The sequence below is a fragment of the Lotus japonicus genome, chromosome 6 (genome assembly GCF_012489685.1).
Source record: "Lotus japonicus ecotype B-129 chromosome 6, LjGifu_v1.2".
NCBI classification, from domain to species: Eukaryota; Viridiplantae; Streptophyta; class Magnoliopsida; order Fabales; family Fabaceae; genus Lotus; species Lotus japonicus.
Window position 1 is genome coordinate 58,506,500 of NC_080046.1, and position 27,669 is coordinate 58,534,168.

The 27,669-nt window shown below is 37.4% G+C and overlaps 3 protein-coding genes and 1 long non-coding RNA gene across 4 annotated transcripts; all 4 read left to right on the forward strand.

Annotated features, from left to right (window-relative positions):
• The first annotated feature begins 1,650 nt into the window (after positions 1-1,650).
• On the forward strand, positions 1,651-6,915 carry LOC130725930 (2-succinylbenzoate--CoA ligase, chloroplastic/peroxisomal). The gene is made up of 10 exons (XM_057577123.1): positions 1,651-1,939; positions 2,143-2,215; positions 2,429-2,597; positions 2,705-2,803; positions 3,440-3,537; positions 3,702-3,895; positions 4,307-4,434; positions 4,976-5,364; positions 5,956-6,158; positions 6,375-6,915. The coding sequence occupies exons 1-10, from the start codon at positions 1,740-1,742 to the stop codon at positions 6,502-6,504; spliced, it is 1,683 nt and encodes a 560-aa protein (XP_057433106.1). The 5' UTR covers positions 1,651-1,739; the 3' UTR covers positions 6,505-6,915.
• A 5,946-nt stretch (positions 6,916-12,861) lies between these two features.
• On the forward strand, positions 12,862-14,559 carry LOC130724218 (uncharacterized). Its single transcript, XR_009014458.1, has 5 exons — positions 12,862-13,000; positions 13,096-13,157; positions 13,258-13,484; positions 13,605-13,724; positions 13,830-14,559. It is a non-coding gene; the product is annotated as an uncharacterized LOC130724218 (long non-coding RNA).
• A 1,752-nt stretch (positions 14,560-16,311) lies between these two features.
• Positions 16,312-18,450, forward strand: LOC130724217 (40S ribosomal protein S24-1-like). The gene is made up of 5 exons (XM_057575402.1): positions 16,312-16,474; positions 16,744-16,785; positions 17,167-17,337; positions 18,044-18,130; positions 18,215-18,450. Exons 1-5 carry the CDS (start codon positions 16,403-16,405, stop codon positions 18,254-18,256), a joined length of 414 nt encoding a protein of 137 aa, XP_057431385.1. The 5' UTR covers positions 16,312-16,402; the 3' UTR covers positions 18,257-18,450.
• Positions 18,451-19,604: 1,154 nt separating this feature from the next.
• Positions 19,605-26,886, forward strand: LOC130723345 (WPP domain-associated protein). Its single transcript, XM_057574350.1, has 6 exons — positions 19,605-19,930; positions 20,268-22,601; positions 23,058-23,184; positions 23,576-23,677; positions 25,930-26,009; positions 26,106-26,886. Exons 2-5 carry the CDS (start codon positions 20,359-20,361, stop codon positions 25,990-25,992), a joined length of 2,535 nt encoding a protein of 844 aa, XP_057430333.1. The 5' UTR covers positions 19,605-19,930; positions 20,268-20,358; the 3' UTR covers positions 25,993-26,009; positions 26,106-26,886.
• The last annotated feature ends 783 nt before the right edge of the window (positions 26,887-27,669 follow it).

The following is a 27,669-nucleotide window of genomic DNA, read 5'->3' on the forward strand; positions in this document are numbered from 1 at the left end:
AGCACACAATAATATATTTTATTTCAAAGCAAAGAGGATAATAGAAAGATAATAAGATGAATAAGATGATGGAAAACTTGGTTTTTTTTTCTCTGTCCAAATCAAACGAACCAAGTCTTTATTTATAGAGAAAAAAAAATCATGAATTTTGGTAAAAAAATTATATTTTTTAAATTTTTTTTTGAATGAAATAATTGAGTTGGAAAGATTAGGATAAACGAAAATCGCCCGGACCAATCAAACGGAGCCACGTGTTGATCTGCAGCCCCTCTCTCTCTCCACTGGGTCCCACACGCAGGTTTCAACTATGTTGAATTTTTTCAACTCCTCTCTCCTCCCCCTTTCAACTTTCAACACTTCAATTCAACACCATTATTTACCTCTTTCAACACTAAACACCCCCTTTCAACACCATTAAAGATAGTCTAAGACTCTAAGTAATGGAATAAATGCTGCGAATTGTCACACGTTATATATTTAATTCTCCAATACATTATCCGAAGTGAATGTAGGCTCATTGGTGTTGACCGTTGACATATGCCTGCTTTAACTTTGAGGTCCAATGTTCTAGTCCTAATTGTGGCAATTTTTAATTGTTCCAGCTTCTTCTTCTTTTTCCATTGCCAGCATTCGAGCCCGGGACATCAAGGCATTTTTACAACACAATTACAATTGTTTGCTCCACTATTTTTTTTCCTTTTTTTTACCAGAGTTTAACAATTTTATAATTCTTTTTCTCCACTATACTTTAAATACTTATTTGAGAACTTATGTACATTAATTTGATGTTTCTTTAAAAAAAAATATTTTTAATTTTTCTCCCACATCTTATACTTATAACTTTTATTTTATTTTTGATTGATAAATAAAATGAATAAGTTCTAAAATTAAGTGTCTAAAAGAAACTTAAAAAAAATAAAATTCACATAATCAAAAAAGAAAAATAAATGCATTAACGTTGACAAATTGATTATTTACAATTTTTGAATGTGCTATGTGTACCAATTCAATGCCCTTAAATATCTCTTATAATAATAAAAAATTAATTATGCATTCCCTAGCATGGTTAGAGAAAAAAATTTATAAAATTGTTAAACTCTTTGTAAAAATAAGAAAAGAAAATAATAATGGAGTAAATTAAAATAAAATGCCTTGTGTTGGAATAGAAACCGAGACTTCCAAGTTGGTTAAATATTTCAATACCAAGGTGCAACCATACATTTAATTTATGTTGGTGGAGAAACAAATATATAACTTTTGTCAATTCGCCGAAATTATTGCGAATCCCACTACCTTTCACGGTCACCTCTGACTAGGAAGCTGTCATGTCCATACATGCAGCACTTCGCAAAAAAAATATTGCGAATTCAAATATTTATCAACCTTAAAAGAAGCCTAAAAAACACGCAAGATTCCTTATAATTCGCAAAAAAACTTGTGAATACAAGAAACATCATAAGAAAATGAGGGTATTGCTCCAATAACATTAAAAATGAGAGGATTTCAGCAGTATTCAGTTGATCATTTAAACTATAACTCTTTCATTTTGAAGGGTACCATGCCCAAAATGATAGAGAAATTATGGCAGAGCCAATACAAAATTGACACATATGATACTAATCATAAGCACATGACAAAGTGGCTGTCCTTTTGCGTTTGAAGCAGATAAGAAAGCGAAGACATGGTTTTTATTGTCTGAGCTAACACTAACACTCAAAAGCTTCAAACCACCACTTTCAATGGCTAGCTACTCCCGCCCTCACATTTGCCAATGTCTGAGTCAACTACTAACTTTCCGGCGACATTTTCCGGTGACAATCGCCGGTCACCGCCGCAAGACCGGGCAACAATTGGTGGAGGAAGTTTCATCCCTTGCACAAGGCCTTCTCCAGCTAGGAGTCACACCTGGTGATGTAGTCGCCATCTCTGCTTTCAACAAGTACCCTTTGTTCCTTCTTCTGTCATGCATTTCTCTGTTTTCCTTTTTCCAAAATCAATTCTGAAATTCAGAAGCTACTCGTAGAAACTTCTCCATGTAGTTGACTCTGGCGAGTTTCCAAACATGCACTAACACTTCATTTATTGCTAATTCATCTATGATTTTATGAATGATAGATTGATTGATTTTATTCATTTTTACAGTGATTGGTATGTGGAGTGGTTATTAGCCATTGCATTTGTTGGAGGAATAGCTGCTCCTCTCAACTATCGCTGGGTAAATTTGCTGTGAGCTTCACTGCTTAATTTAGTATTGTCTTTTACATGGTTTTTTTTCCCTAAGCTCTCTCATAAAACAATGTTCATGCTAATTACTATGGCATTTCATGGTTATATTTAACTTTTTGTTCTTATTTCATCAAGATTGTGTGTGCTTTCACACAATCTATTTCTTAATGTTATGCTTTAGATCAATTTTCTCCTCCTGCAGAGTTTTGAGGAGGCAAGATTTGCAATGACTGCAGTGAAGCCAGTGCTGTTAGTCATTGATGAGAGTTCCTACTCATGGTACTTAAAACTCCACCAAAATGATATCCCATCTCTGAGGTGGCATGTTTTGTTGGATTCCCCTTCACCGGATTTTACAAACAAGTGGAATGGTAGGAACATTGCTGGATATTTGTATAGCAGTGTGACAATTATAGATGAAACCTTGTTTTTTGGGATTGAATAGTGTTCATAACTTATTGCTCTTACTGTTTTTCAGGGTTAACTCCAGAAATGATTAAGAAGCATCATGTAAAGCCTCTAGAATTTGATTACTCCTGGGCACCTGAAGGCGCTGTTATAATATGCTTCACCTCAGGTTCAAGATTCTAAACCATTTATAGGAAAATAAGGATTTATGAAAGTAACTAACACAATGCAATACATGTTCCATCAGACAGTTGCGAACTTTTTGAACTAAGTGGAATTTTACTTTAAAGCTTGTTTTATTTATGAATTGTGAATAAGTGGATGGAGCTGATTAACTTTTTGAGGCACTAATTAATTTTAAGAATACCTAATTGAAAAAGAGCAGTAAGATTGGAGGGAGGTTGCGGTTTGATCTGTATATCCATTTTGATTTTAGTTCTAGGAAAATAAATATTCAATTAAAAGTTCCAAAATTTCTGTTTACAAGGCAGTTGCAGATAAGTAGGAATTTGACAAACAAATGGACTTCTATAGATATTTTACTCACTGGATGAGTACTCTGTCAGCTCCATTGGCAAGACTTTTTAGTATTATAGCATATTTGGATCAGTTTGTTTTTTCTAAGAATCAATTGTGGCACCCAAAAACTTCTCCTAAGAATTGATTCTAGCTTTAGAATCAATTGTAGAAGAATTTTCAAACATGTGCTTTATATTGTGCTATTCTTTAAATATTACTCTAGGGAATTTACCTAATAAAATATATCCTTTTTTATTTCCTGAAAGTATTATGTTCTTGACTCTAGGAACCACAGGAAAGCCCAAGGGAGTGACCATAAGCCATGGAGCTTTGATCATACAATCTCTAGCCAAGATTGCCATTGTTGGGTATAGTGAGGATGATGTATGCTATTTTATGTTATTGGTTATGAAAGGTTACCATTATATCAGCCCATGAGGTTGTCAATATCAACTGTTAAGAAGTTTTTATATACTCGCAAGTTACATGATAAATCAAGCTATGTAATGATTTAGTTCTTCATAGTTTTTCCATTTGCTCCATAACAGGTCTATCTGCATACTGCTCCATTATGCCATATTGGTGGCTTGTCATCAGCCATGGCCATGCTTATGGCTGGAGGATGCCATGTATTGATGCCCAAGTTTGATGCTAAATCAGCAGTTGGTGCCATAGAGCAATATAAAGTGACATCTTTTATCACAGTTCCTGCAATAATGGCCAGTCTGATGTCAACATTAAGGTATATTCCAGTGTCAAATAGGAGCAAAAATTTATCCTTTTCTGTAACAAAAATGTTGTTGAGATGTCTCACATTGAATAGAGGAGTTTATAAATGGTTTAGCAACCCTCACTTCTAAGCTAGCTTTTAGGGTAGAGTTAGGCCTAACCTTAATTCCAATATGGTATCAGTTTCTATCATGGATCCGTTTGTTGGAGACCACCCGTATATGGTCCAAACTTAGGCGTGAAAAGGTGTGTTGAGAAGTCTCACATTGACTAGAGAGATATGGCCAAATAAGTGTTTATAAATCTAATAAATGTCATGTTATCTTCTCACCAAAGGTGAAAAAGAAGAACCAGAGTTTTGGAAATTGGAATATATTGTTTTACCACTATTCTGAAGTCTTGATTTAATGTATGATATTTTTAGGCTCAAAGAAACATGGAAAGGGGGAGATACTGTGAAGAAAATACTTAATGGGGGTGGAAGCCTCTCACTTGAGCTAATCAAAGACAGTAGCATATTCTTCCATAAAGCTAAGCTCGTTTCAGCTTATGGTAGGTCTCTCTTAACCCAATATGGTAGCAGAAAACTTATATGCTAAAATCAAATATTAGAAGTCAACATGAAGTCCTTACTTGAATATTAAGACAAGCCACTACTTAATGAAAACCTCAATCATTGGAATCTATTAGCCTAACAAAAGAAAAAATAAAACCTAAATAACTGTTAAGTCTACATTGAAGAATATGTGCTTCTTTCATTTTCTCTCTTTAAAATATTGATTTTTTGACCATGAATAGCTCACAAGTCTCTCACTTTTTCCTTTTTACATGAGTCCTGCTAAGGGCACTGGTTAAGGGATCAAAAAATAGTTTTTTTGTTGTTGAAAGCTATAGTACTCAATGCATTCATAACTTTGAACACTTTCCAAGAAAAAAAATTCCACTTTTGATTCTTTAACCAGTGCCCTTCTTCTACATTTTATGTTTACTCAACACATAAAGGCCACTATAGTTTGACCTTTTTAAATTTCCTTAGGTCCATAAGTTCACTATTATGATCTTATTGTCTATAATATTTTTCATTTATCAAAAGGGATGACAGAGGCATGTTCTTCATTGACATTCTTGACACTGCATGATCCAATTCACAAACCCACAAGCCAGGCCCTTCAAACATTTGGTGAGACGGGATCCGATGTCATTCACCAGCCACAAGGGGTTTGTGTTGGCAAGGCTGCACCCCATGTAGAACTGAAAATATGTGCAGATTCCTCTGGTCACAGTGGAAAAATTTTAACTAGAGGACCACATTTAATGCTCAGGTATTGGGAACAAATCCTCACAACCCCATTGAACCAGAGGAATGAAGTCTGGCTTGACACAGGTGACATTGGATCAATTGATTGTTTTGGCAATTTGTGGCTCCTTGGACGAACAAATGGCCGTATCAAAAGTGGTGGGGAGAACATTTACCCTGAAGAGGTAATAAAAGTGTCAATAGAACCCGTTTGCTTAGTGGATATTTAAATCAGCGTTGTCAAAATTGATTTTGGATAGAATTGAATTGATTACAGTAAAAGTGATTTAAACTGAGTTGATAGTGAAGTGGTTTATGTTTGATGCAATTATGGGAAAAGTGATTACTATAAGGTAATGTTTACAAAATTCAGTTATCAAACCCCAAATTGATTTTCAACTGGATAAGCTACTCTCTATGGCTTCTCCGCATAATTGATTTTTCGACTAAAATCAGTTTTCTAAGTCACCAAATATCTGTATAACCTGCTAAAAGTGACTCTGGTCAATAAGATTTGATTATATGGCTCCCAAATGTGGAAGCAAACATGCTCTTAATCATGAAGAAGGAATTGAGACCAAGAGAATATGCTGCTTTATTAGAATGTTTTGTCCTTCAAAAGGAACCCAAAAGTAAAACAAAATAATCATGTTAATGTAGCACTAGACATTTCTACTTAGGGTGTACATTTCTAATTATGTCAAGTTCTTGTCTTTACTTAGTTTATGATATTTAATAATCCAAGGAAGTGTGATTATGCTATTTGTCTGAAGTAGGTTGAGGCCATTCTACTAGAACATCCAGGCATTGCTAGTGTTGTTATTGTCGGAATCCCAGATGCTTATCTGACAGAAATGGTAGCAGCTTGTATACAACTGAGAGAAAATTGGCAATGGATCGAGCACTCTAATTCAATTGAAGAGTTTCATCTAACTAGCTTGAATCTCCAGCAACACTGTATGGAAAATAATTTAAGCAGGTATGTCTCCAAAGTTCACGTTTGTTAAGCATGTAGGCATGTTGCAGTCGTCTAGGTTATGTTTGGATTTTGCTGACACCATTGCAAAGAGATGTTGACACATAGTTCAAGAGCAAAAGATGAACAAAATTTTCTTACTAGTTGAGATGAAAATTCGTTCGCATTGCACTCAGGTATCATGCTTATAGTGATTATGTGTTTTGAATCTCCTTTCAGGTTCAAGATACCGAGGATGTTTATTGAATGGACGAAGCCTTTTCCACTTACTACCACGGGAAAAATAAGAAGAGACCAATTACAAAAGGAAGTTTTGTCTCAGCTACAATCTTTGCACAGTAACCTTTGAATATATCAAGGCCACAGTGCACAACATTGCCCTCATCCTCCAAGCTTCCAAGAACAGGCTGCTGTGGAATTCAGACACGGTAGAGTCAAAAATTTTTGTTGGTATTCAACCACACAATATTCAACCACACAATATTAAACAACATGTTTGCTATCAGAATGTAGGCCAACAAGTAATTCATCACTTATGTGCCAAGATACAAGCACATCCAAACAATGAAAATCTGTTTGTTGATCCGAGTATTCCCAATAAATATGTCTATAATGTGAAGAATTCTGCCAAAATGGGTTATTTGGCACACTTGAAAAAAATAATAATTTAAATTAGCCATATCTTATTCGTCAATGTAGCATGTTAACAAATAAGTTGATTGTACATACCATGTGGTTCAAAATGAACATTAAGCGCTGTTGGTGATGGAATTGGAGTTGTAGGAGAAGTAAGTATGAGCGGCGTCAAATTCACTCTCTACGTTTGTTAGAAATCCCCGTATATAGAGAATGAAACCTTCATCTTCTTTGTTCTCATCTTCTGAAAAAATGACATGAACATCCACATTATGGTTGTTTTGCTCATCATGAGCCAAATTAACTATGTGATCCACATGGACGGCCTCTCGTCAAGCAACAAACTAATAGATACATCTATCACCTTCATTGGTCAATATTTGAGTATTCATTTTAGTATTGGTATGATGAACTTCCAACCCAATCAACATAACTTCAGCAAGCCAGCAAAAGACGGTTGTTGAAAGACACTGATTATGCATTCCACATTTTCATCATCACATATGCGAAGACTTGTATATTTACTTCATTATGTTATTAGGAATGACAATTTTCACCTGTATATGAGGATCTCAGCGAAAATTGCCCCATTAATTTGAGGCCCTAATCTTGGGGAATTTTTCCTTGTGGGGGTGGGTTTGATGTTTTTGTTAGCTCTAACATTTTGTCCTTTGTGCCAGCTTAGTTTCAACGTAAAATAAATTGAACATTAAGTATTGATAGAATATTATGTCATTATGATTTTCCTGTAATTAGGCTTAGATTTATCTGTAATTACTAGCCTAGGTCAACTCTATTGTATCTATATATACAATGTATTTTATCAATGAAAATCACCCATTGAAATTATCTTACATGGTATCAAGAGCACAAAAGATCCTAACCTAATTTATTTTCCTTATCTGATTTCTTTCTCTCCTTTCTTTCCCTATAGCAGCCGCTGCCTCCCTCTCTTTTCTTCCCCACCGTCAGCCGCTGTCTCCCCCGCGCCGCCCGCCGCCGCTCCTCTCTTCCAGAGCCGCCGCCGGCCGCTCGCACCACCGCTGCGAGCCCAAGCGTGCTGGGTTTCTCCCTCACTATCGAGCTCTCTCTCTCCCTGTGCAGATCTTCCCTCCGCATCGCACTCCCGAGCTCGCGTGTCCACCGCTCAACCACCGTTCCTCCGCCGCGCCGCCGCCCAACCCAGTGCAGCCCGCGCCGTCGGTCCCCTCCAGGTCCTGTCCCCTTCGTGTTTGCTGTGTTGCAGGCTTGCAGCCACACACAGCACCGAGTTGACCCGACCCGCTAGCTGTGGGTCAACTCCAAACCGGTTCGCTCCAGCTTCTTCAGCCCGGTTCGACCGACATGGTTGAACCGCCCAGACCCGGTTCAACCGCCAGCCAGGCCCAAGATCTTTAAAAAAAAAAAAAAAAAAAAAAAAGAAAAAAAAAAGAGCAACATGTCTTCCACCTCCGATGACGGTAGCAATGCGACTCCTCCTCCCACGGCCGATCTTGCCCCACCTACTCCCACTCTTGCAAAGCCGGATTTTCATCCTGCTCTTGTTGTTTCCAACATTCGGAATCATATTCCTCTTGTCCTTGATATGGAGACTGATCGCTATGGCACGTGGGCCGAACTTTTTCGCATTCATGCCCGTTCTCATCGGGTTCTACATCATATTGTTCCATCCACAGCCAAACCACCGCCAGCTGTCACTGACCCCACCTATGATCAGTGGGCTACTTTGGATGCCATCGTCCTGCAGTGGATCTATTCCACCATTTCCCTCGACTTGATGTCCACAATCATGGAAATCAATTCCACAGCTTTGGCCTCTTGGCAGCGTTTGGCTGATATCTTCCACGACAATCAGAATGCGCGTGCCGTTGCTTTGGAGCAGGAATTCTCCGGTGTTCGTATGGAGACTTTTCCAAATGTCTCTGCTTATTGTCAGCGTCTGAAGACGCTTTCTGACCAGCTCCGGGATGTGGGTGCTCCTGTGAACAATCACCGTCTCGTCTTGCAGCTTATTTCTGGTCTTACTGATGCCTACAAGGGCGTTGCTACATTGATCCGCCAGAGCAATCCGCTCCCCACTTTTCATCAAGCTCGCTCCATGCTTACCCTAGAGGAGGCAGGTTTGGCTAAGATGAAGCCCGTTGAGCCTCCTACTGCCTATGTTGCTACTCAGTCGCGTGCCTCTGATGTCTCCTCCCAGAGCTCTGATCGTCGGTCCTCCAACCGTTCTCGTTCCCACAATTCTAAGGGTCGTGGTGGGAATCGTGGCAACGGTGGTGGATCCCGCAGTGGCACCTCTCAGGGCTCCTCTCCTCCGATGCCACCTCAGCCACAGTACTTCCCGTACCAACATTGGGGATGGGCCTCGCCTCCATGGACTGTGCCTCCGTGCCCATACCCAACCTCTCAGTGGACTCGTCCCCCTGCGCCTCCCCGACAACCAGGAATTCTAGGCCAGCGTCCTCAGGCTTATGCTGCTTCGGCCTCCCCAGTGCCCACTGACATTGCCACTGCCATGCACACTATGACGCTTGCTCCTCCCGACAACACTTGGTACATGGACACCGGAGCGTCTTCTCATGTGGCGGCTTCACCAGGTAATCTCACGTCTTATTCTAATTTGAGTCATCTTAATCAGAAACTGTATGTCGGTAGCGGACAGGGTATTCCAATTCAGGGTTCTGGACACACCACCCTACCCACCTCCCAAAAACACAAGCCTTTAACCCTTTCCCATGTCTTGCACACACCACAAATCGTTAAAAACTTGATTTCTGTGCGACAACTTACTACTGATAACAATGTTTCTATTTCTTTTGACCCATATGGCTTCTCGGTTAATGATTTTCAGACGGGGATTCCACTCATGAGATGTAACAGTCTTGGCGACCTGTACCCAGTCACTCCGTCCTTTCCATTTGCTGGTCTAACTCAGAGTCTCTGGCACAGTCGTCTTGGTCATCCCAGTTCTTCTGCTTTGCAGTCTCTTCGTAGTCATAAGTTCATTAGTTATGAGCATTTGAATTCTAGGGCAGTTTGTGAGTCTTGTGTGTTTGGCAAACATGTTAGGTTGCCATTTGTTTCTTCTAATAATGTTACTGTGATGCCTTTTGACATTTTACACAGTGATTTATGGACTTCGCCAGTTTTATCTTCTGCCGGTCATCGGTATTACGTTTTATTCTTGGATGATTTTACAGATTTCTTGTGGACGTTTCCTTTAAGTAATAAATCCCAAGTTTTTGACATGTTCACCACTCTGTCAAATCAAATCCGCACGCATTTTTCCCAATCTGTAAAATGTCTTCAATGTGATAATGGGCGAGAATTTGACAATAGATCCTTTCATGCTTATTGTGCTGCTAATGGTCTTACTTTTCGCTTCTCCTGCCCGCATACATCATCTCAAAATGGTAAGGCGGAGCGCAAAATACGAACCATTAACAACATGATTCGTACTCTTCTCGCTCATGCGTCTGTTCCTCCGTCTTTTTGGCATCACGCCCTTCAAATGGCTACCTATCTGCTTAATATCATTCCTCGACAAGCTCTATCTAATTTCTCTCCCACTCAACTTCTGTATCGTCGTGACCCGTCTTACACACATCTGCGAGTTTTTGGTTGTCTTTGTTACCCCTTAGTTCCTTCCACTACCATTCACAAATTACAACCCCGCTCCTCCCCGTGTGTCTTCCTAGGGTACCCACTTCATCACAGAGGTTATAAGTGTTTTGATTTGTCGCACAGAAAAATCATTATCTCCCGACATGTCATCTTTGATGAGACTCAGTTTCCCTTTGCCACCATGCCTACCCCTCCTCCCTCCACATATGACTGCTTCTCCGATACTATACATCCCTCTTTTCTTCACCAATGGACTCATCCATCCACCTTACCTGCGCCTAGCCCTACTCCTGCAGTCCCTTCTCCCGTGACCACACCCCCACCCCATACGCCCTCCTCTTCCTCCTCTTCTGACTCCCTACCATCCTCTCCTTCACCACCTTTGCCGACTCTACCTGTACCCCCTATCCGTACCATGGCCACTCGCAGCATGCGAGGTATCTACAAACCCAGAAAGCTCTTCAACCTTTCTGTCACCATTGATGATCCCACCATCTCACCTCTTCCCAAAAACCCGAAGCTAGCTCTGTCTGACCCAAATTGGAAATCTGCCATGCAGTCTGAATTTGATGCTTTAATTAGAAATAATACTTGGGATTTGGTACCTCGTCCTCGTGATGTTAATATCATTTGCTGCATGTGGATTTTTCGTCATAAGACGAAAGCTAATGGTTGTTTTGAGCGTTATAAAGCTCGTCTTGTAGGTGATGGCAGGTCACAGATTGCAGGTGTTGATTGTGATGAGACTTTCAGTCCTGTGGTGAAACCAACGACCATTCGCACAGTTCTCACCATTGCCCTCTCCAGGTCTTGGCCCATTCACCAACTAGATGTTCAGAATGCCTTCCTCCATGGTGATCTCCATGAGACAGTTTATATGCATCAGCCATTGGGTTTTCGTGACCGTACTCATCCTAATTATGTGTGTCGCCTGCGGAAATCTCTTTATGGGTTGAAGCAAGCGCCTCGCGCTTGGTACCAGCGTTTTGCAGATTATGTCTCCACCATTGGGTTTCAGCATAGCACCTCTGATCACTCTCTTTTCATCTACAGACGCGGCTCTGACATGGCTTACCTCCTGCTTTATGTTGATGACATCATACTCATCAGCTCTTCTCATGACCTTCGCAAATCTATCATGGCTCTTCTTGCCTCTGAGTTTGCTATGAAGGATCTGGGACCGTTGAGTTATTTCTTGGGCATTGCTGTCACCAGACATGCAGGTGGACTTTTTCTCAGTCAGAGTACATATGCACGTGACATTATTGCTCGGGCCGGTATGACCTCGTGCAATCCTTCTGCCACTCCAGTTGACACCAAGCAGAAACTCAGTACTTCTGCTGGTACTCCGTGTGATGACCCTACTTTATATCGGAGTCTTGCCGGGGCTTTACAGTATCTCACATTTACCCGTCCTGACATCTCTTATGCTGTTCAGCAGGTGTGCCTTCACATGCATGCCCCCCGCACCGAGCATATGCTAGCACTGAAGCGCATCCTGCGTTATGTTCAGGGCACCTTACAGTTTGGCTTGCATCTCTATCCTTCTCCTATCGAGAAGCTTATTTCATTCACCGATGCAGATTGGGGTGGATGTCCCGACACTCGTCGGTCTACTTCTGGCTACTGTGTGTTTCTCGGCGACAACCTCATTTCCTGGTCGTCCAAGAGACAACCCACGCTTTCTCGATCTAGTGCTGAGGCTGAGTACCGAGGCGTCGCTAATGTGGTTTCTGAATCATGTTGGCTACGCAACTTGCTTTTAGAGCTTCACATTCCTCTTTCTCAGGCTACTTTGGTCTATTGTGATAATGTTAGTGCCATCTACCTATCCGGCAATCCTGTCCAGCATCAGCGCACTAAACACATTGAGATGGACATTCACTTTGTTCGCGAGAAGGTCGCCCGTGGTCAGGCACGTATCCTTCATGTTCCCTCTCGTCACCAGATTGCAGACATCTTCACCAAAGGCCTTCCTCGGGTTCTATTTGATGACTTTCACTCCAGTCTCAGCGTCAGTGAACCTCCCGCTTCGACTGCGGGGGTGTGATAGAATATTATGTCATTATGATTTTCTTGTAATTAGGCTTAGATTTATCTGTAATTACTAGCCTAGGTCAACTCTATTGTATCTATATATACAATGTATTTTATCAATGAAAATCACCCATTGAAATTATCTTACAAGTATAAGAGTAAAAACCCTAGATTTTTTACCACTATAACCCTGTCCCTATTTCACATTTTCGGTCCCATCCTTCTAACTTCTCTGTTACAGTCGCAACATGCTACATGCGCTTTAGAGATCATTCTTCTATCTTGGTTCATCTAGTCACGTTTCTTGTAGGTAAACTCTGCAAAATCAAAGGTAAGTGCCTATCGCTATATTATATGAATTGGTTATGCCATCCCTATTGGGCCCGTGACCCGTGTTGTTTCCCATTGGCAAAAAAAAGCTATATTATGTGAATTGGTTATGCCATCCCTATATATATGTGACACAAAAGATCTTAGGGTGAAATTCATTTCCACGGATGGACGAGGGAGTAGCTTCGCAAATCCTCAAAAACAAGAAAAAGAAGAAGGTCTCTCTCTCGTTGTAGTGTAATCAGTAATCTTAATCTCTCTCAATTTTCATCGATCATCTTTCAACTAATTTCGTTTTTTTATTTTGCTGCAGAATCTCTATATCTTACCGACATCACAGCAAAAGTTGATAATCTAAGAATAAATAATTCTCATGTAAGTAATGTTATGTGTTAATTTGATTTTGCATTTTTTTTTATAGTTTCATTTACTTTTCTCTGAAATTATTTTATTTTGTGTTGCATCGTGTATAAAGAAATCCAAGCCTAGAATTGTGAGTAGCGTTGCAAAGAAATCCAAGCCTCGTATAATTGTGAGTAGCCCTGCAAGGAAATCCAAGTCCAAAGTCTTCGAAAACCACAAGAAACTCTTCTGAATCTGGAGCAGCAGTCGGAGGCTCCCACAAGAAACCAAGCTCCATTTCTTGCTCAGTTCAATTACATCACACCGAGATTTGATAATCTAAGCATAAATAATTCTGATGTAAGTAATGTACTTGTTTGATTTTGCATTTTTATTTTATAGTATCATTTATTCTCCTCTGAAATATTCGCTATGTTTGGCACAGCTAACTGATAAGCTAGTTGTGTGTGTTGCGTGCAGGAATCTTCATTTCCATTTCCTGCTAAGTTCAACAACATTGCAACACTATTCGATTTTGATGAGTCCTGGAGATCGCCCTGGAGATTTCTTCGCAAACAAGCAGCGAAACAAATTAAACTTGTGAGTAGTTTATTGTTGCAATGCAAACAAATCCAATTTTCGTTATATATCATTTATTTTTCTCTGAAATTTGTTTAAATCTGAAATTTGTTTAAATCCGAACAGGAGAATCTAAAACAAAAGATACTCTGGGGCATTCCTCGCCTTGCTGTGATTACATGCTATGCTTTCCAAATATACTTGGATGTTGAGATTGTTCCTAATGATTCTAAGGCAAAAACAATATTGCAGTCATTCGCCGATAATGGGATTACTGGAAAATCGATCGCTGAAGCACTTGTGAAAGACGCAGAACAAGTATCTTTTTGTCCAATGTCCAAACTTGGATAACTAAAAAGCTCAACTTGTTTATCATGTTAACAAATCACCTTAAATCAAAATTTACAACATTTAGTTATTATGGTGGTAACTAATGTAATATGTATTATCATGTAATGGGTAGCTTGAAGAGATGCCTTCTACAAGACTTTTTTTATATGACTAGCATAAACGTTCATGAAATTTTGTTACAATCAATCAGGATTAAGTTCATAACTGCTTAGTGTGTGTTTGGATATTAGTTTCATGCAACATAAACTTTCATGTCAATTCATAAGTATAGTTCTATTCTCTTTTTGTCTCCATGTGTCAATCCAATGTTAACTTATGTCTGTTTTGTACTAGTGACAACGGGATTCAAACATAGCCATAGCTTTTCTTTAAGTTCATCTTTAAATTGGGATAGCTCTTACTAAAACACCAAATGGAGCAAGCCTTAGGCAATACCCTCTAGGACTGATTGTGTTGTCCTCGAGCTTTTATTTTGAATTTGTTGATGAAATTTTGTAATCTGTACATGCAGGAGTACGGAATAACTCTTGAGTGTGATTATGATACTATGGTTTTTCCAAAAATCCCTTGCTGGTGATTCATGCAGGAAGTTCCAAGTGAGAACAAGTGGATAAAGACGTGATGCGAGGAAAGGCCCCAATCTATGTACTGATTCACATGAATATTTTGTCTTATAGCATCCAGTCTTTACATCGTCGGTGCATCAAACTTAAGAACAGCTAACGGAGTTTTGGTAGATATTTAAGTATTTAATCAAGAGTTTGATCATTGAGCGGTGTGTATGGGAAATGATTTGTTGGAGAGAGCTACCCACTTAAGGTAATTTTATAGCCCTAAAGAGATTAATCTCATAAATGTCATTTGAGGATTCTTTTGTGCAACCAAAAAAATAAGCTAAAGAAAAACTCCATATGATTTTAGTTATACAATTTTATATAAATAAGTCGTCGAAAATAAAAGCTTCATGAATCATCCGCCACAAATCATCCCCCACAATATGCCAATAGGACTTAAAGAAAATTGCCTGAAAGTCATCTGGTCGAGGAGCCTTGAAAGAGTCCATAGTCCTAAGAGCGTGCCAAACCTTATCCTTTTTCACCGGCCTCAACAGACCTGCCACCGCTAGAGGCCCAAGGGTTGGGCAAGCCAACGAGCTCAACAACTCAGGTTGTACTTGCTCAGTAGCAAAAAAAAAATATCCTTGAAAAACTTCAACGCCTCATCTTGCAGGACAACCTCAGAATCACACCACTTGCCATTGGGAAGACATAACGCATGGATCCGGTTACGCTTACGTCGCACCACTGTAAGCGCATGAATTTTTTTGGAGTTTAATTATATCGCCATGCAATACATATTTCTCTCTTGATTTCTAGTACCATTATAGTTCCTCTTGATAGAGGGTTTGGTCAAGTTGAAATTGCAAATCCTTGTGCAGCAGGGTTAACGCCGACGAGTCTACCCTCTACATCTTGCTTTGTAGCCCTCAGATTCGAGCCTCCAACCATTTGTACCTAAACCGTTTCACTGGCCCTATCCCAAATTCATTAGGCAAGTTGTCAAAGTTTGCGTTTCACGTGAGTATACTATTTTTTGTGCTAGATTTCATTATTCTTCTTCAAGTCATTTCTCTTAACATCAACACTCTCATGTGTTTTTTTTTTGTGACACTTGCAGTTTGTAGATGTTTCACAAACTGGATAGTAAACTGCCATAAACTACAGGTGAAAACCATTGAAAAGAAACATAGCTCTTCCAACAGAGTTTTTTTCATTCACAATACTCGAATCTGAGTCCTTAATTAAGAAGAACCAACCACCTGTTAATGAAAAGTCATATTCCAAGTAAGGTTTTCTCTTCTGCGATATGTCGCAAAAAGGGGGGGAGGGGTTCACATCTGTTAGAAATATAACCATTCATGTGTTGTTTACCCAACAATTTAAGCTTTTGAGATAAGTGGTTTGTGACATGGTATTAGAGCCTATCTCAGGTTTATTGTTTGGTCACCGAGATTGCTCTGAGATATGTCCCATGATGAACAAAGATATGAGCATGATCAATGACCTCCGCGCTGCCGATGTTCCGGGTGTGAAGTCTCTCATTGACTTATATGACTAATGAAGTGCATACATAGTTTCATTTATATAAATATTTGTTTTGTTATATTGTAATATAGACAAAGTTATAATAAGCCCAACCCATAATTCAAAACTCTAAGCCCAGCCCGTGTAACCTTATAGAAACCCTAATTTCACAATATGAACTTCACTTTCTGACTGCGCAAGAGAGTGGTGAGTGTCTGAGAAGCGGAGCGGAGCCACTTGCAGAGACCTCACCGAGCTTCGAAAATGGCGGACAAAGCAGTCACCATCCGAACCCGCAAGTTCATGACCAACCGACTCCTCTCCAGGAAGCAATTCGTGAGTTTCCATTTCCCACAATTTCTACTGTTTCATGAAAATCGTGTATATTATTTGAATCATGTAAGGTTTTTGCTGAATTTGATTACCGATTCATGATAATCTCTGGATCTATCAACAATGTTTAAGTAGTTTTTTGCTGTATTTGATGATTTAGATCTCTTAATTATCTTCTGCCATATGTAATTTGATGGTGATTAGGGTTATTGCATTGCCAGTACCGGAAATTCGTATAACCTAAATTTTTTCCCTGTTTACGTGTGTTGCAGATTGTTGATGTTCTTCATCCAGGGAGGGCAAATGTTTCAAAGGTATTTTCGTTTTTTGTTTGATTTTAATATACATTTAGGCCCCTTTCGGAGAGTTTATTCAAGCTTATCTGATAGCATTAGTGCAAGTGTTTAGGAGCTTATGCAAACAGCTTATGGTCTACCATAAGCTGTTTTTAGCTTATTTTTATAAGATACTCAGATAGCTTATGAAAAAGAGCTTATGCCATAAGCGCTTAATGAAAATATAGCTTATTTTCAAATTTTTTATTTATTTTTAAATAGCTTATGAATAAGCTGTTTTTCCAAAAGGGGCCTTATTCAGTTAAAATTTAAGAATTCAGGAGTTTATAGTGTCTTAACGTAGCAGTTGAATAAGTGATCAATTAGTTTTTAATATATGTTGTGTATTATGTCATGAAGGCTGAGCTTAAGGAGAAGCTGGCAAGGCTGTATGATGTGAAGGACCCTAACACTGTGTTTGTCTTCAAATTCCGGACACATTTTGGAGGTGGCAAATCCACTGGCTTTGGGTTGATCTATGATTCGCTTGAAAATGCTAAGAAGTATGAGCCCAAGTACAGGCTTATCAGGGTGAGTTTACAATTAGCACAAGCCCCTTTTATAGATTTTGTTGTATGTTTTGATCAGCATGACATGATAGTGCTTCTTTGGGGCATGTTAATATTGCTTGTTGTCAAGCCTGAGCTCTTCATTTTTGTTGTTGTTGTTGCAAGTCTTGGGTTTCCGAAACATTATTTTAAGCCAGTTTAAGCATCAGGTTTTTTCTGAAGAGACCATGAAATGCTCTATGACTTGAAATGGTGTCTGCCATTGTTCTGTTTTTTAAATGATATGATTTAATATCTTGCAATTTTTTGTATAGCAATCTTGTCATGTTTTACTCCCCTATCATGTGTTTTTGTCATCTGCCTTTGTTTTTATAATATGCTCATGCTGGCCATGGTTGTATTGTTTTGTATGAGCAAACTAACATGCATCTAAGTTTTTTGTTGCAAGGCATGTCAACTAAGTGTTTCTGAAACATTATTTTAACCCAGTTTGAGTATCAGGTTTTTTCATTAATTTTCTGAAGAAACGATGAAATGCTTTATGATTTGAAATGGTAGCCACCATTGTTCTGTTTTTTAAATGATATGCATTTTTCTAACTCAATCTTGTCATTTTTTATTCCCCTGTCATGTGATTTTGTCATCTGACCTTTCTTTTTATAATATCATTATGCTGGCCATGGTTGTATTGTTTCGTGTGAGCAAACTAACATATGTATCTATTCCAGAATGGTCTTGACACTAAAGTTGAAAAGTCAAGGAAGCAACTGAAGGAGAGAAAGAACAGAGCTAAGAAAATCCGAGGAGTGAAGAAGGTAATCAAAGCTTACAATAGTTGATGGTTTCTTACCTTGTATTTAGGGTTTGTTGAATTAAATTGGGATGTGTTGTTTTTGCAGACAAAGGCTTCTGATGCTGCCAAGGGTGGAAAAAAGAAATGAGTTGATACATCCTGTTTCAGTTTTAGAGTCATTTTACTTTCGGTGTTCTGTAATAGCTATTTCATCTTTGATATTACGCCGTTGTTTCTATGGAATGAGATATTTTGGTATTAGCGCGAGATCCATGTTTTTAATTTATATTCGATTATAACTTGAGATTGGGAGTACTTATAGTGAACAATTTTGAGAACTCATTTTGCTTTCTGTACTTTCAAATATCAGTTTGATCTAAACGCCTGCCTTACTTGATTTCAATAGGATTGATTTGGGTTTAGATGGCAGTATACCATGGAAGCATACTGTTAATTGTTTTACTCGTTTTATGCACATAGACAGAAGTGGTATTATGCTCATAGAAGTGTCCACACGAAGAGTAGCACATCAAATGTTTGGTTTGAGGTTTCTAAATGGGTAAAAACATTTGACCATCTACTTAGCCAAATTTACCCCATTCCCCACTGTTATTTTGCCTGTGCAATAAGCTGCGATGTTTTTACTTTTTTTTCGTTTACGTCATTTAATTTTTATGTTCACATTATTATATAATAAAAAACTAGAGCATCTTCAAAATATTGTTATAATAATTTTTATCCATAATGAATAAACAGTAGGTTATACTTTCATCTTTTTCAAATGAAATTACTTGTTAAAAATCAATCTAGTACTAGGGTCTGTTTGATTGTAATTTTCATGTTTTTCAACATTTAATAAACTAATATCGGAAAACTAAAAATAGAAAATGAATTCAGCTTTTAAAAATTGAAAACTGGTTAAAAACTGCAAACAAATAAACCCTAAATATTATCCATCGTAATTAATCAATATGAAAACTTTAATCCAATTTCTTGAAAATTGGTTACTTAAAAGAGAAGTCAAGGAGTCAAAAGAGCCCATCCATCATGAATCATGATGATTGCCATGATTGCTTTGATTATCATGTGGGGCAATTGGTATGCTGGGAATCTTTTAGATTAATCCTTGTTTTATTCTAGCTGCTTATCATAATATTTTATTATATTAATACTTTAATATTTCATAAATTTCTAATGTAATGTACTTTTTGAAGCTATGCAATGTGAAAATTTATTTATTTAAATAGATAGTTAAAAAATTATATTCAATTAAAAAATGGTTTTTAAAGGAACAATGTTAAGTGGTCGAAAGTCCTAAAAGTATAATTTGTCATATGATGGAGACCTAAGCTGAACTGACCAAACTTTTAATTTATCCAAAAAAAAAAAAATTATCCAAGTTCCAATGTTTTTATTTTATTTTATTTTGTGATAACAAACATTTCTTTTATATTGTACAAAAATGAAGCTACCTAATATAATATATATGGTGAAAATGTAAAACACAAGTCAATGCTTCGTATTGTAAATGCTCCCGCTCTCACCAAATCTCTCTTTCTTCCTTTGGTAGCTGCAAAACCTTCTTCTCTTGTTCCTGTTAAACCCTAAAAATCCACCACCACCTGAATTCCACACTGCACATCGCACACCACCTTCTTCAACCGTCAATTTCTCCAAATTCAACGCGCCGCCGATTTATTCGCACCAGTAGTCTCGCCGTTTGGGATTTTCAATCTGCACCGCAGCTCCAGCTAAAAGTCACTGAACCTTGATTTTCCGCTTCAAATTTCAGCTATTGGGTCATTTTTGGCTCAGAAAACAGGTAAAGGATTGAACTTGAGAGGTTTTAGTAAAAGGGCATCAGTGAAGTTTAGAATTTTAGACCCTTTTGTTTAATTTGAATATGAGCTATGCTAAACATGTATTGTAGTGAGTAGTGACCAGGGTTGTTAATGGCGGATAGCGTAGCGTAGTGACAAGCCCGAAAAACGCTATTTCGAGCGCGGTGAATAGTGGAGTAGCGGTTAACCCCAGGGCGCTACGCTATAGCGCTATGGCGCACTATTAACAAGTCTGGTAGTGACTAGTGAGTAGTGAGTTTGCTATGCAATTCTATTTGGTATGTCTAACAATTTCTCACATTTTGCTGATTTTGGCAGTGTGCTGGATTTGAGGGTTTTGAATTGACTTTGTGTTTGAATGGGCCGAAACTGGTGATTCGTTGTTGTTTGTAAAAGGAGGGAATTGATAATGGAGAGTTTTGATGTTATTGATGGTGATGAAAGGTATTATGATAATGGTAAGGAGGATCATTTACTTGAGGAGATGGAGTCTTTTTTTCTTGACATCGATGAGCGGTTGGTCATCTCTAGGATGGTGAGTGACTCTGTTATTAAGGGTATGGTTAATGCTGTTGAGGAACAAGCAGCTGAGAGAATTGCTCGGAAAGATTTGGAGGTGGTTGGGCTGAAGAAAATGCTGCATAGTCGCCATGTGGGTTCAGATGAAGTGAAGACACGGTTTTCGCTGCGTTGTAATGAACCCCGTGAAGCTGCTAAATGTCATTTTTCAGATGGTGTTGTTGAGCACAATATAGAGTATGTGGATGGTCTTAAAATTGTGGTACATGAGCAGTTAAATCAGCTCAAGAAAGAAATAAATAAAGTAAGAGGACCTAGTTCCATCAGAAGATTCAGTTCAGGTTCTGATTTGGTAGGTATAGGTGGTATTCTGCAGGAGAATGTGCCAGAAAGATGGATTTATGTAGATAAAACTTTTGAAAGTCTAAAAGATACTATAGACACTTTTTGCAGAAGGATAGAAAGTACGGATCAGTTATCAAAGGCCTCGCTTTCTGAGTGGCAGGAGGAGCAGGAGTTTCGTTCAGAAATTGAACGGATGGTGATCAGCAATTGTTTCTGGAGTTTGCAGCAGGAATTCGAACAGAAATTATGGGACAATTCTGACTTTGAAAGTAGAAACTTTGTTAACAAATATAAAGAGATCTCAAGTTTGCGTCAGGAATTGGATTCAATTTTCAAAATACTATCTCTTTCTGAAGCTGGGCTGCTTATTTCTCATGGATCCTTGGAGAATACTGAGGAATGGTGTCATAATAAGAAGGCTGATCATTTCCATGTCAAGCTATCAACAGATCATTTACCGCCTTCAACTCTGGAAGAAAATGGCACACACGAGGACTCAAAGATTAGCAGGCCTGAAAATTTGGATTCTAGCTTACTAAAGCAAATGTCTAAAGATGAATTGATTACTTATATAACTAAATTGAGGAGGAACCATGAATCTCAAGTGCACGAAAAGACTGAAGAAAACTTTCGACTTAGGCGGGAAATATTGAATTTGAAAGAAAGAGGTTCTTCTTTTCCATCGAAGAAGGACAAGGATTTGGATTTGTTGAAGAAAAAAATCCCTGATGTCATCTCAAAACTCAATAATATCCTTGTTGTAAATGAGAAAATGCTCCAATTCAGTGAAAACATAGACTCTTTTAGCAATTTAAAGGGTAGATTGGATATCTTGCACTCTGAGAATCATCAAATAAAGGAAATGCTATCAGATAAGAAGAAAGAGGTTAAGAGTCTATCTTCTCAACTTTCTGATGCAGTGGAACAATTGTCACAGCAACAACTCACTGAGAAAAAATGGTTACAAACTATCCAGAAACTTGAGGATGATGTAGGGGGTGCCCATGCTGAAGTGGCGGTTATTCAAGATGTATATAAATGTCTCTTAGCAGATATGTTAAGTGAATTTAGATACAACACTGAAGAATCACACCTAAGGAATAGTTTTGAGCAAGAAATATATGAAATGATATTGAAAGAAACTGCTGACACTGCTCAAGCTTCGATTGGGTTGGAAATTGAGGAAGGAGATATGGAGTCAACTATGATGCAGGGGCTACTGGATATTAATCATATTGTATTTAGAGAAGCATTGATGGAAGCAAATGAAGCGTTAAAATTTGAAACTGCTGAGAAACAGAAACTAGAATTTGAAATGCTTAGGTCTAAATCAGCAGTGGAAGAAAAGGAGAAGTTAATACAAGAAGCAGCTGCTGCTTTGGTACAGGAGAAACAAAAGATGGAGTTTGCATCTGATCAGGTTAACAGCTTGACTGCTAAGACAATTCAGCAACATAAATTAATTGAAGAGACCAGTAAAGAGTTGGACGTCACTCAGGGTGAGCTGGTTGCAGCAATGAAGGAAATTCAACAGTATAAGGAGCAAATGCGCCTATTACATCGACGTCTTGAACAAAAAATGGATGAGCTTGGAGTAATTGATGAAGAAAGAAGGGCACTTTGTGCTGCTAACCAAAAGCAGCAAGATGCATTAAAACTGTTTGAGGCAAAAGAAAGGGAAAGCGTGAAGCAGATGGAATTAACCATTAATCTCATCCATAAACTGTTGAACATGATTACTGGTTTTGAAGCTAGAGTTAATAAAGATATTTCAAGAAATTGTTTGAGGTATGCAATAATCATGTCAATGTCCTTCTTTTCTAATTTAAACCAGCAAGTACGTCAAGTGAGCAAGATTACCTTTGGATTAATCTGAATATAATTAACATCTTATTGTTTGAAGGAATAATTTGGGGAATTAACTTAGTTATTTTTATTTTAAGGCAAATAAAAAGCTATTAGCATGTGCTGCATATTATATTCATCCTATGTCTTAATATTGTTCTGCAAGCTCTAGATATACTGTACGTATGGGAAACAGTTGTCATGTGAGCATTATAGATAGTTGCCAAATGTTTATATTTGTTAATTTATACCAGCTCGAGAATTTTGCAGGAAGAAACCGACTTATATTTGATATCTTAAAATGTAACAAGTAGTTTTGAATCATATTTTTTAATTCAATTTCAAATTCTTGTGGTGATTCTGTTCTGAACCAAGTCATGTATGAAATCATCTTGTCAGGCTTAAAAACATGAGTTCTGAGTTCTGTTGCCTCAATACCAAAGCCAATGCACTTAAAACCATGGGATTGGAGTATAAGCAAAGGTTTGAAACAAGATGTTCTGATCTTGCAAAGGCTGAAGCAGAGGTATGTAATCTGCATTACAGTACCTTTTTTTGCTATTGTTATACTACTGAGATTAGAGTATAAGCAAAGGGTAAACCAATTCTCATTTTTTTGTGTGAGCAAGATTGTTATGCGACCTCTTCATAAGAACTGGTGCCTTGAGAGTTGAGACTTGAGATATGAACTCATGTTCTCAACTTCTCATCCTTAGTGGTCAAAACTACTTACCACCTCAACTCATTCATTGTGAGCCCACAAGCACTATTTAATACTTAACTTGAAAAGATATCTAAATTTCACAGGGACAACATTATTTTTCGTTTTCCGTTTTTAATACTAAAGTCTAGTAATCGGCCTTATATATTATGTTTGATCTAAATTACTTAAATTGGTTCTGTACATGTAATATCAGGTTGATCTGTTGGGGGATGAGGTGGATGCTCTTCTTACCCTCCTTGAAAAAATATATATCGCACTTGACCATTATTCACCCATATTGCAGCACTACCCTGGGGTAAGAATCCTTCCCTTTCTGTGGGCTTAATATACTCTTTTTGACCTCTTATTTACTATCACTGGAACTCGTGTTCTTTGGCTTGCTTTCCTTTGCAGCAGATAACAATGCACTCTTTAAGAACCCTTCTTTTTGTTATTTTTACTCTTCATAATGTAACAGCATTTAAGTAAAACCTCTATTCAACTTAGAAACTAAAAGAGAAAGACATAAAATAGTTGCAGTAGGGTGGGAGAAAAAAAGACTCAATCAAGGAAGTTAGCGAATACCAGGACAGACACTGGTGGAGGTGAGCAAAGTAAGAATGGTTAGCATTCAGAAAACTAGGGTTTGTTTCTCCTATCAATTGATACCATGTAGATAAGTACAAAGGATCTTGAGCAATGCCTTATTTTAAGAATATAGCATATGTCTCTTTTACATTGGCAGCACATTTGGTCCATAAGTGACAATTCCATGGAATGGGTAGGAGCAGAAGGAGCTGGAAATAAATAGCCATTCTTAGTCACAGTTTGGTAGATTTTGGAATGGAATTTAGTAAATGGAATCAAATTTGAGCTAAATGGCATTAACGACCATCGTGAGAAAAAAAGTAATTTTTTTTTTTCACGTGTGTGTGTATGGGTGTATGTGGACATAGATCATGTCTAGGGAGAGTAGTTGACTTTATTGGGATGAGAGCAAATCTTGACTATTAAGATATACATGAATAGTCAAGGTTTAATGCTCAAGAGTTAAGTAATTGATACCATGTAGAAAAGTACAGAGGATCTTGACTTGAGCAATGCCTTATTATGCTTAAGCAATGCCCAAAATTACTTATGGTTAAAGTCCTACGATTTAAATTCTATTCTTAGCCATTCATGTATGATTTAATGCTCAAAAATTGCTCCTTTTATCATAATAAACCACTCTTCTTGTTAGACATGAATATGTGAATTAAATATCATTGGAATTGTGCTCAAGTGTAATTTTCCAATTTGATTAAAATAAAAGTTTTTGCTAAAATAAAAGAGAATGTGTTATTCTTGTGAAAATTTGAAGTCTGTTTGGTTTAAGGAAATAATTTGTTTTCATTTCCTCTTTTTACTTATTATTATAAAGTGACACATATTTGTTATTTCCGCTGTTTTTTGTATAATTTTTAAAACAAAATATAAAGTGTAATTAAGCTATCATTTTTGTAACTATCAGTTAAAACAAGAAATGAAGATAGAAAATGTTTTATCAAACTAAACAGATCCGATGTGCGTACATATTTAATATGAATATGAGTTGATATTTTGTAAAAAACAAGGGATACGAGAAGAGTTGTGTTATTTAGTATATAGATGAATTGTCCAAATGCATGAGAAGAGTGAAAAAACATAAATGATGGGGGAGAAAAAAATTGAAAAAGAAAAGTTAATAAGAGAAGTGGCTAAACATTAGTATCTTTTTCTGAATTCATTTCTGCATTTTCAATTGCAAACTGTTAGACACACTCGGTTCGTGAGAGTTGGTTAATTAGTGGTGGGTTAGTGAGTAAGGCATGTTGCCTATAAAAGAGAGTTTAGGTGAGTATTGTTATCTTTTGGATCATTTGGGGTCGGGGGACTCAGGGAGAGTGGCTGAGTCTCCAATTACTTGGCAACCTTTTACTTTTCTATCTTCAATATATCCAGTTCCTATCACAAACCCATCTCACAGTCACTGAAATTAGTATCTAGAGTTGAATAATTCACCATTTTAACTTGATCTGATTGAGTTTCTATTGCACTGCTAGTTATGTAGAATTAGACCTGGAATTGAAGGCGTTTTCAGTTTTTGCTGCTAACATATATGGGAATCCCTCATTCCATGGATTGAATCATGATTATATTTATATGTATCAATTATGATATTAGATAATGGTTTTTACCTGTTAGTGTAATATACCAATATTACGATAGTTGTGGAGACCAACTTTGGAGTGATAGTGCAAGTAGAATTGTGTACAGCTAGCTTACTAACTCAACACCACTGTTCAGCAAAGCCCCAGTCTGATTACCTAGCTACTGATGAAGCTCAATTAAATTTGTGAAGTGTATCTTCAAAGACATATGAAAGTGTATATTTTTCTCTATAATTTCTATATATCCAGAATAAGTAGTCTTTTCTTCATAAAGAAGGTTATTGAGATGATTTCATATTCAAGCATAAAATATTATGAACTGCTTGATCTTCATAGGTCAATATAAAACTGTTTCAATGATTAGCTATTGATTTTGCAGATTATCGAGATTCTGGAGCTTGTAAGAAGAGAATTGAGTGGAGAGATAAAAAAACATTTTTAATCATATGTTGTGGCCAGGTAAATTGACAGACACCCTGTTGACGAAAACTATATCTTTCCATGCTCTTGATTTGTAAAACCTAGAAGCATTGTTAAGAAAATCATTATCTGCAGGATCCTGCACTTGACCAACCATCGGATGTGGAGTTTCACAAGTAACTTTTTAGGGAACACCATCATGGTGTAAATTGGTTCATTATTTTCAGCTTTATATCAGCCTCGCCTATACAGAAATGTCAGAGTTCTGGTGGTTGCATTTTCTCTTTCAAATTTTTTGGGGGGTTTCTCTTTTCATGCCTGTTTCTGCAGAAGATGGGCAACACCAGCGCAATAAAGTGTTTTAGTCCATGTTGTTTTTTATTAAACTCTGCAGAGTAAGGGAGAGTATGTACAAATTTATCCATGTCTTGTTTAAATCTTCTAATGCATACAGGTGACGAGTTGTACAGTTGCTCATGATTTACATGCAGCTGGCTGATGTAGCTGCTGGTTTTTGTTCTAAAGCATATTTTGACGAAAACAGCAACAAAATAGAATCAACAACTTGGCATGTTTGGATCAATTTCTTCCTTTTCATCATACTCAATTTTGCTATCCAAAAGCTACTCATAATCTTCTCTCCAAAATGAATTATGACTTTAGGATCAATTCTAGAAGGATTTTCAAATATGCAGTTGCTAACACACCTTCGTTTTTGCCATACACGAATGCTTTCTGTGTGGTTGGCTATAGCACAAACTTGCCTTCTCTCATTGTAGTGCATTGTTATTTTCTATACAAATTTGTATGTTATTTGTGTCACGAGTTTCTGGATGGCTTGTTCACAGTTTTATGTAATTGGCACAACCATGTGGTATTCTTTTGCATTCTGGAATTTGTTATTCAAATGGTACCATCAAGTACTTGTTTATATTACACATGTGCTTCATAAATCACTGGTTTGTGTAGTATTTTTCTGTTCTCATTTTTATTTTTTGGTGTAAAAATGGCAACATAATTTTGTTTCATAATTGCACTGTGCCCTTCCATATCACCGTGGTATATAATACATGGATATTCATAATGTTTGTCGAGTTTGTGTCGAATATGTGCTTTGTATTGGATAGACATTATCCTATTTTTTTGCTAAACAACTTTATACTATTTTTTTTTTTAATTTTGAAAATATAAATTAAATATCATATTAATATGATAAATTAACTAGTTTTCTATTGTGTCTTTAATAATACATGCAGCTGACATGTTACCAAACTGACTTATTGTCTTTGAAATTACAAACGGATCAGTCGTTGTTTTTTTTATTTCGTAATTTATAAAAAATTATGTTTAAAAAAAAAATACTAAAACTAATGAAAACCTTGTCTTGTAATAAGGGCAACCATCAATTACATGAATTAAAGGAGCTGAAAATCTGAAAATGAGCAACTGTTCATTGAACCAATGTACCTAGATGCTAATGACAATTTTGAAGCTATCAAAATGAAAAACTAGAATATTAATTTTGATAATAATTTAAGCATATGTTGGTAATAATAAATATGATAATATGCAGGAGCATTGATTCTGGTCAAGGTGAAACTGAACTAATCCATTCAACCGCTGAGTGATGGCACTGTCACAACTTGTAAGGGAAAAATACAAGTACCCTTAAAGGGTACCCTTAGTACGGAAATGGCAT

Excerpts from the sequence above, each read along its gene's own strand:
- LOC130725930 (XM_057577123.1), top strand. The coding sequence starts at position 1,740 with ATGGCTAGCTACTCCCGCCCTCACATTTGCCAATGTCTGAGTCAACTA. Across the intron at positions 2,598-2,704 it reads TTTTACAAACAAGTGGAATG|GGTTAACTCCAGAAATGATT; the intron begins GTAGGAACATTG and ends ACTGTTTTTCAG. Across the intron at positions 5,365-5,955 it reads AGAACATTTACCCTGAAGAG|GTTGAGGCCATTCTACTAGA; the intron begins GTAATAAAAGTG and ends TGTCTGAAGTAG.
- LOC130724217 (XM_057575402.1), top strand. The coding sequence starts at position 16,403 with ATGGCGGACAAAGCAGTCACCATCCGAACCCGCAAGTTCATGACCAAC. Across the intron at positions 17,338-18,043 it reads CCAAGTACAGGCTTATCAGG|AATGGTCTTGACACTAAAGT; the intron begins GTGAGTTTACAA and ends TATCTATTCCAG. Across the intron at positions 18,131-18,214 it reads AAATCCGAGGAGTGAAGAAG|ACAAAGGCTTCTGATGCTGC; the intron begins GTAATCAAAGCT and ends TTGTTTTTGCAG.
- LOC130723345 (XM_057574350.1), top strand. The coding sequence starts at position 20,359 with ATGGAGAGTTTTGATGTTATTGATGGTGATGAAAGGTATTATGATAAT. Across the intron at positions 23,185-23,575 it reads TTGCAAAGGCTGAAGCAGAG|GTTGATCTGTTGGGGGATGA; the intron begins GTATGTAATCTG and ends ATGTAATATCAG. Across the intron at positions 23,678-25,929 it reads TATTGCAGCACTACCCTGGG|ATTATCGAGATTCTGGAGCT; the intron begins GTAAGAATCCTT and ends TTGATTTTGCAG.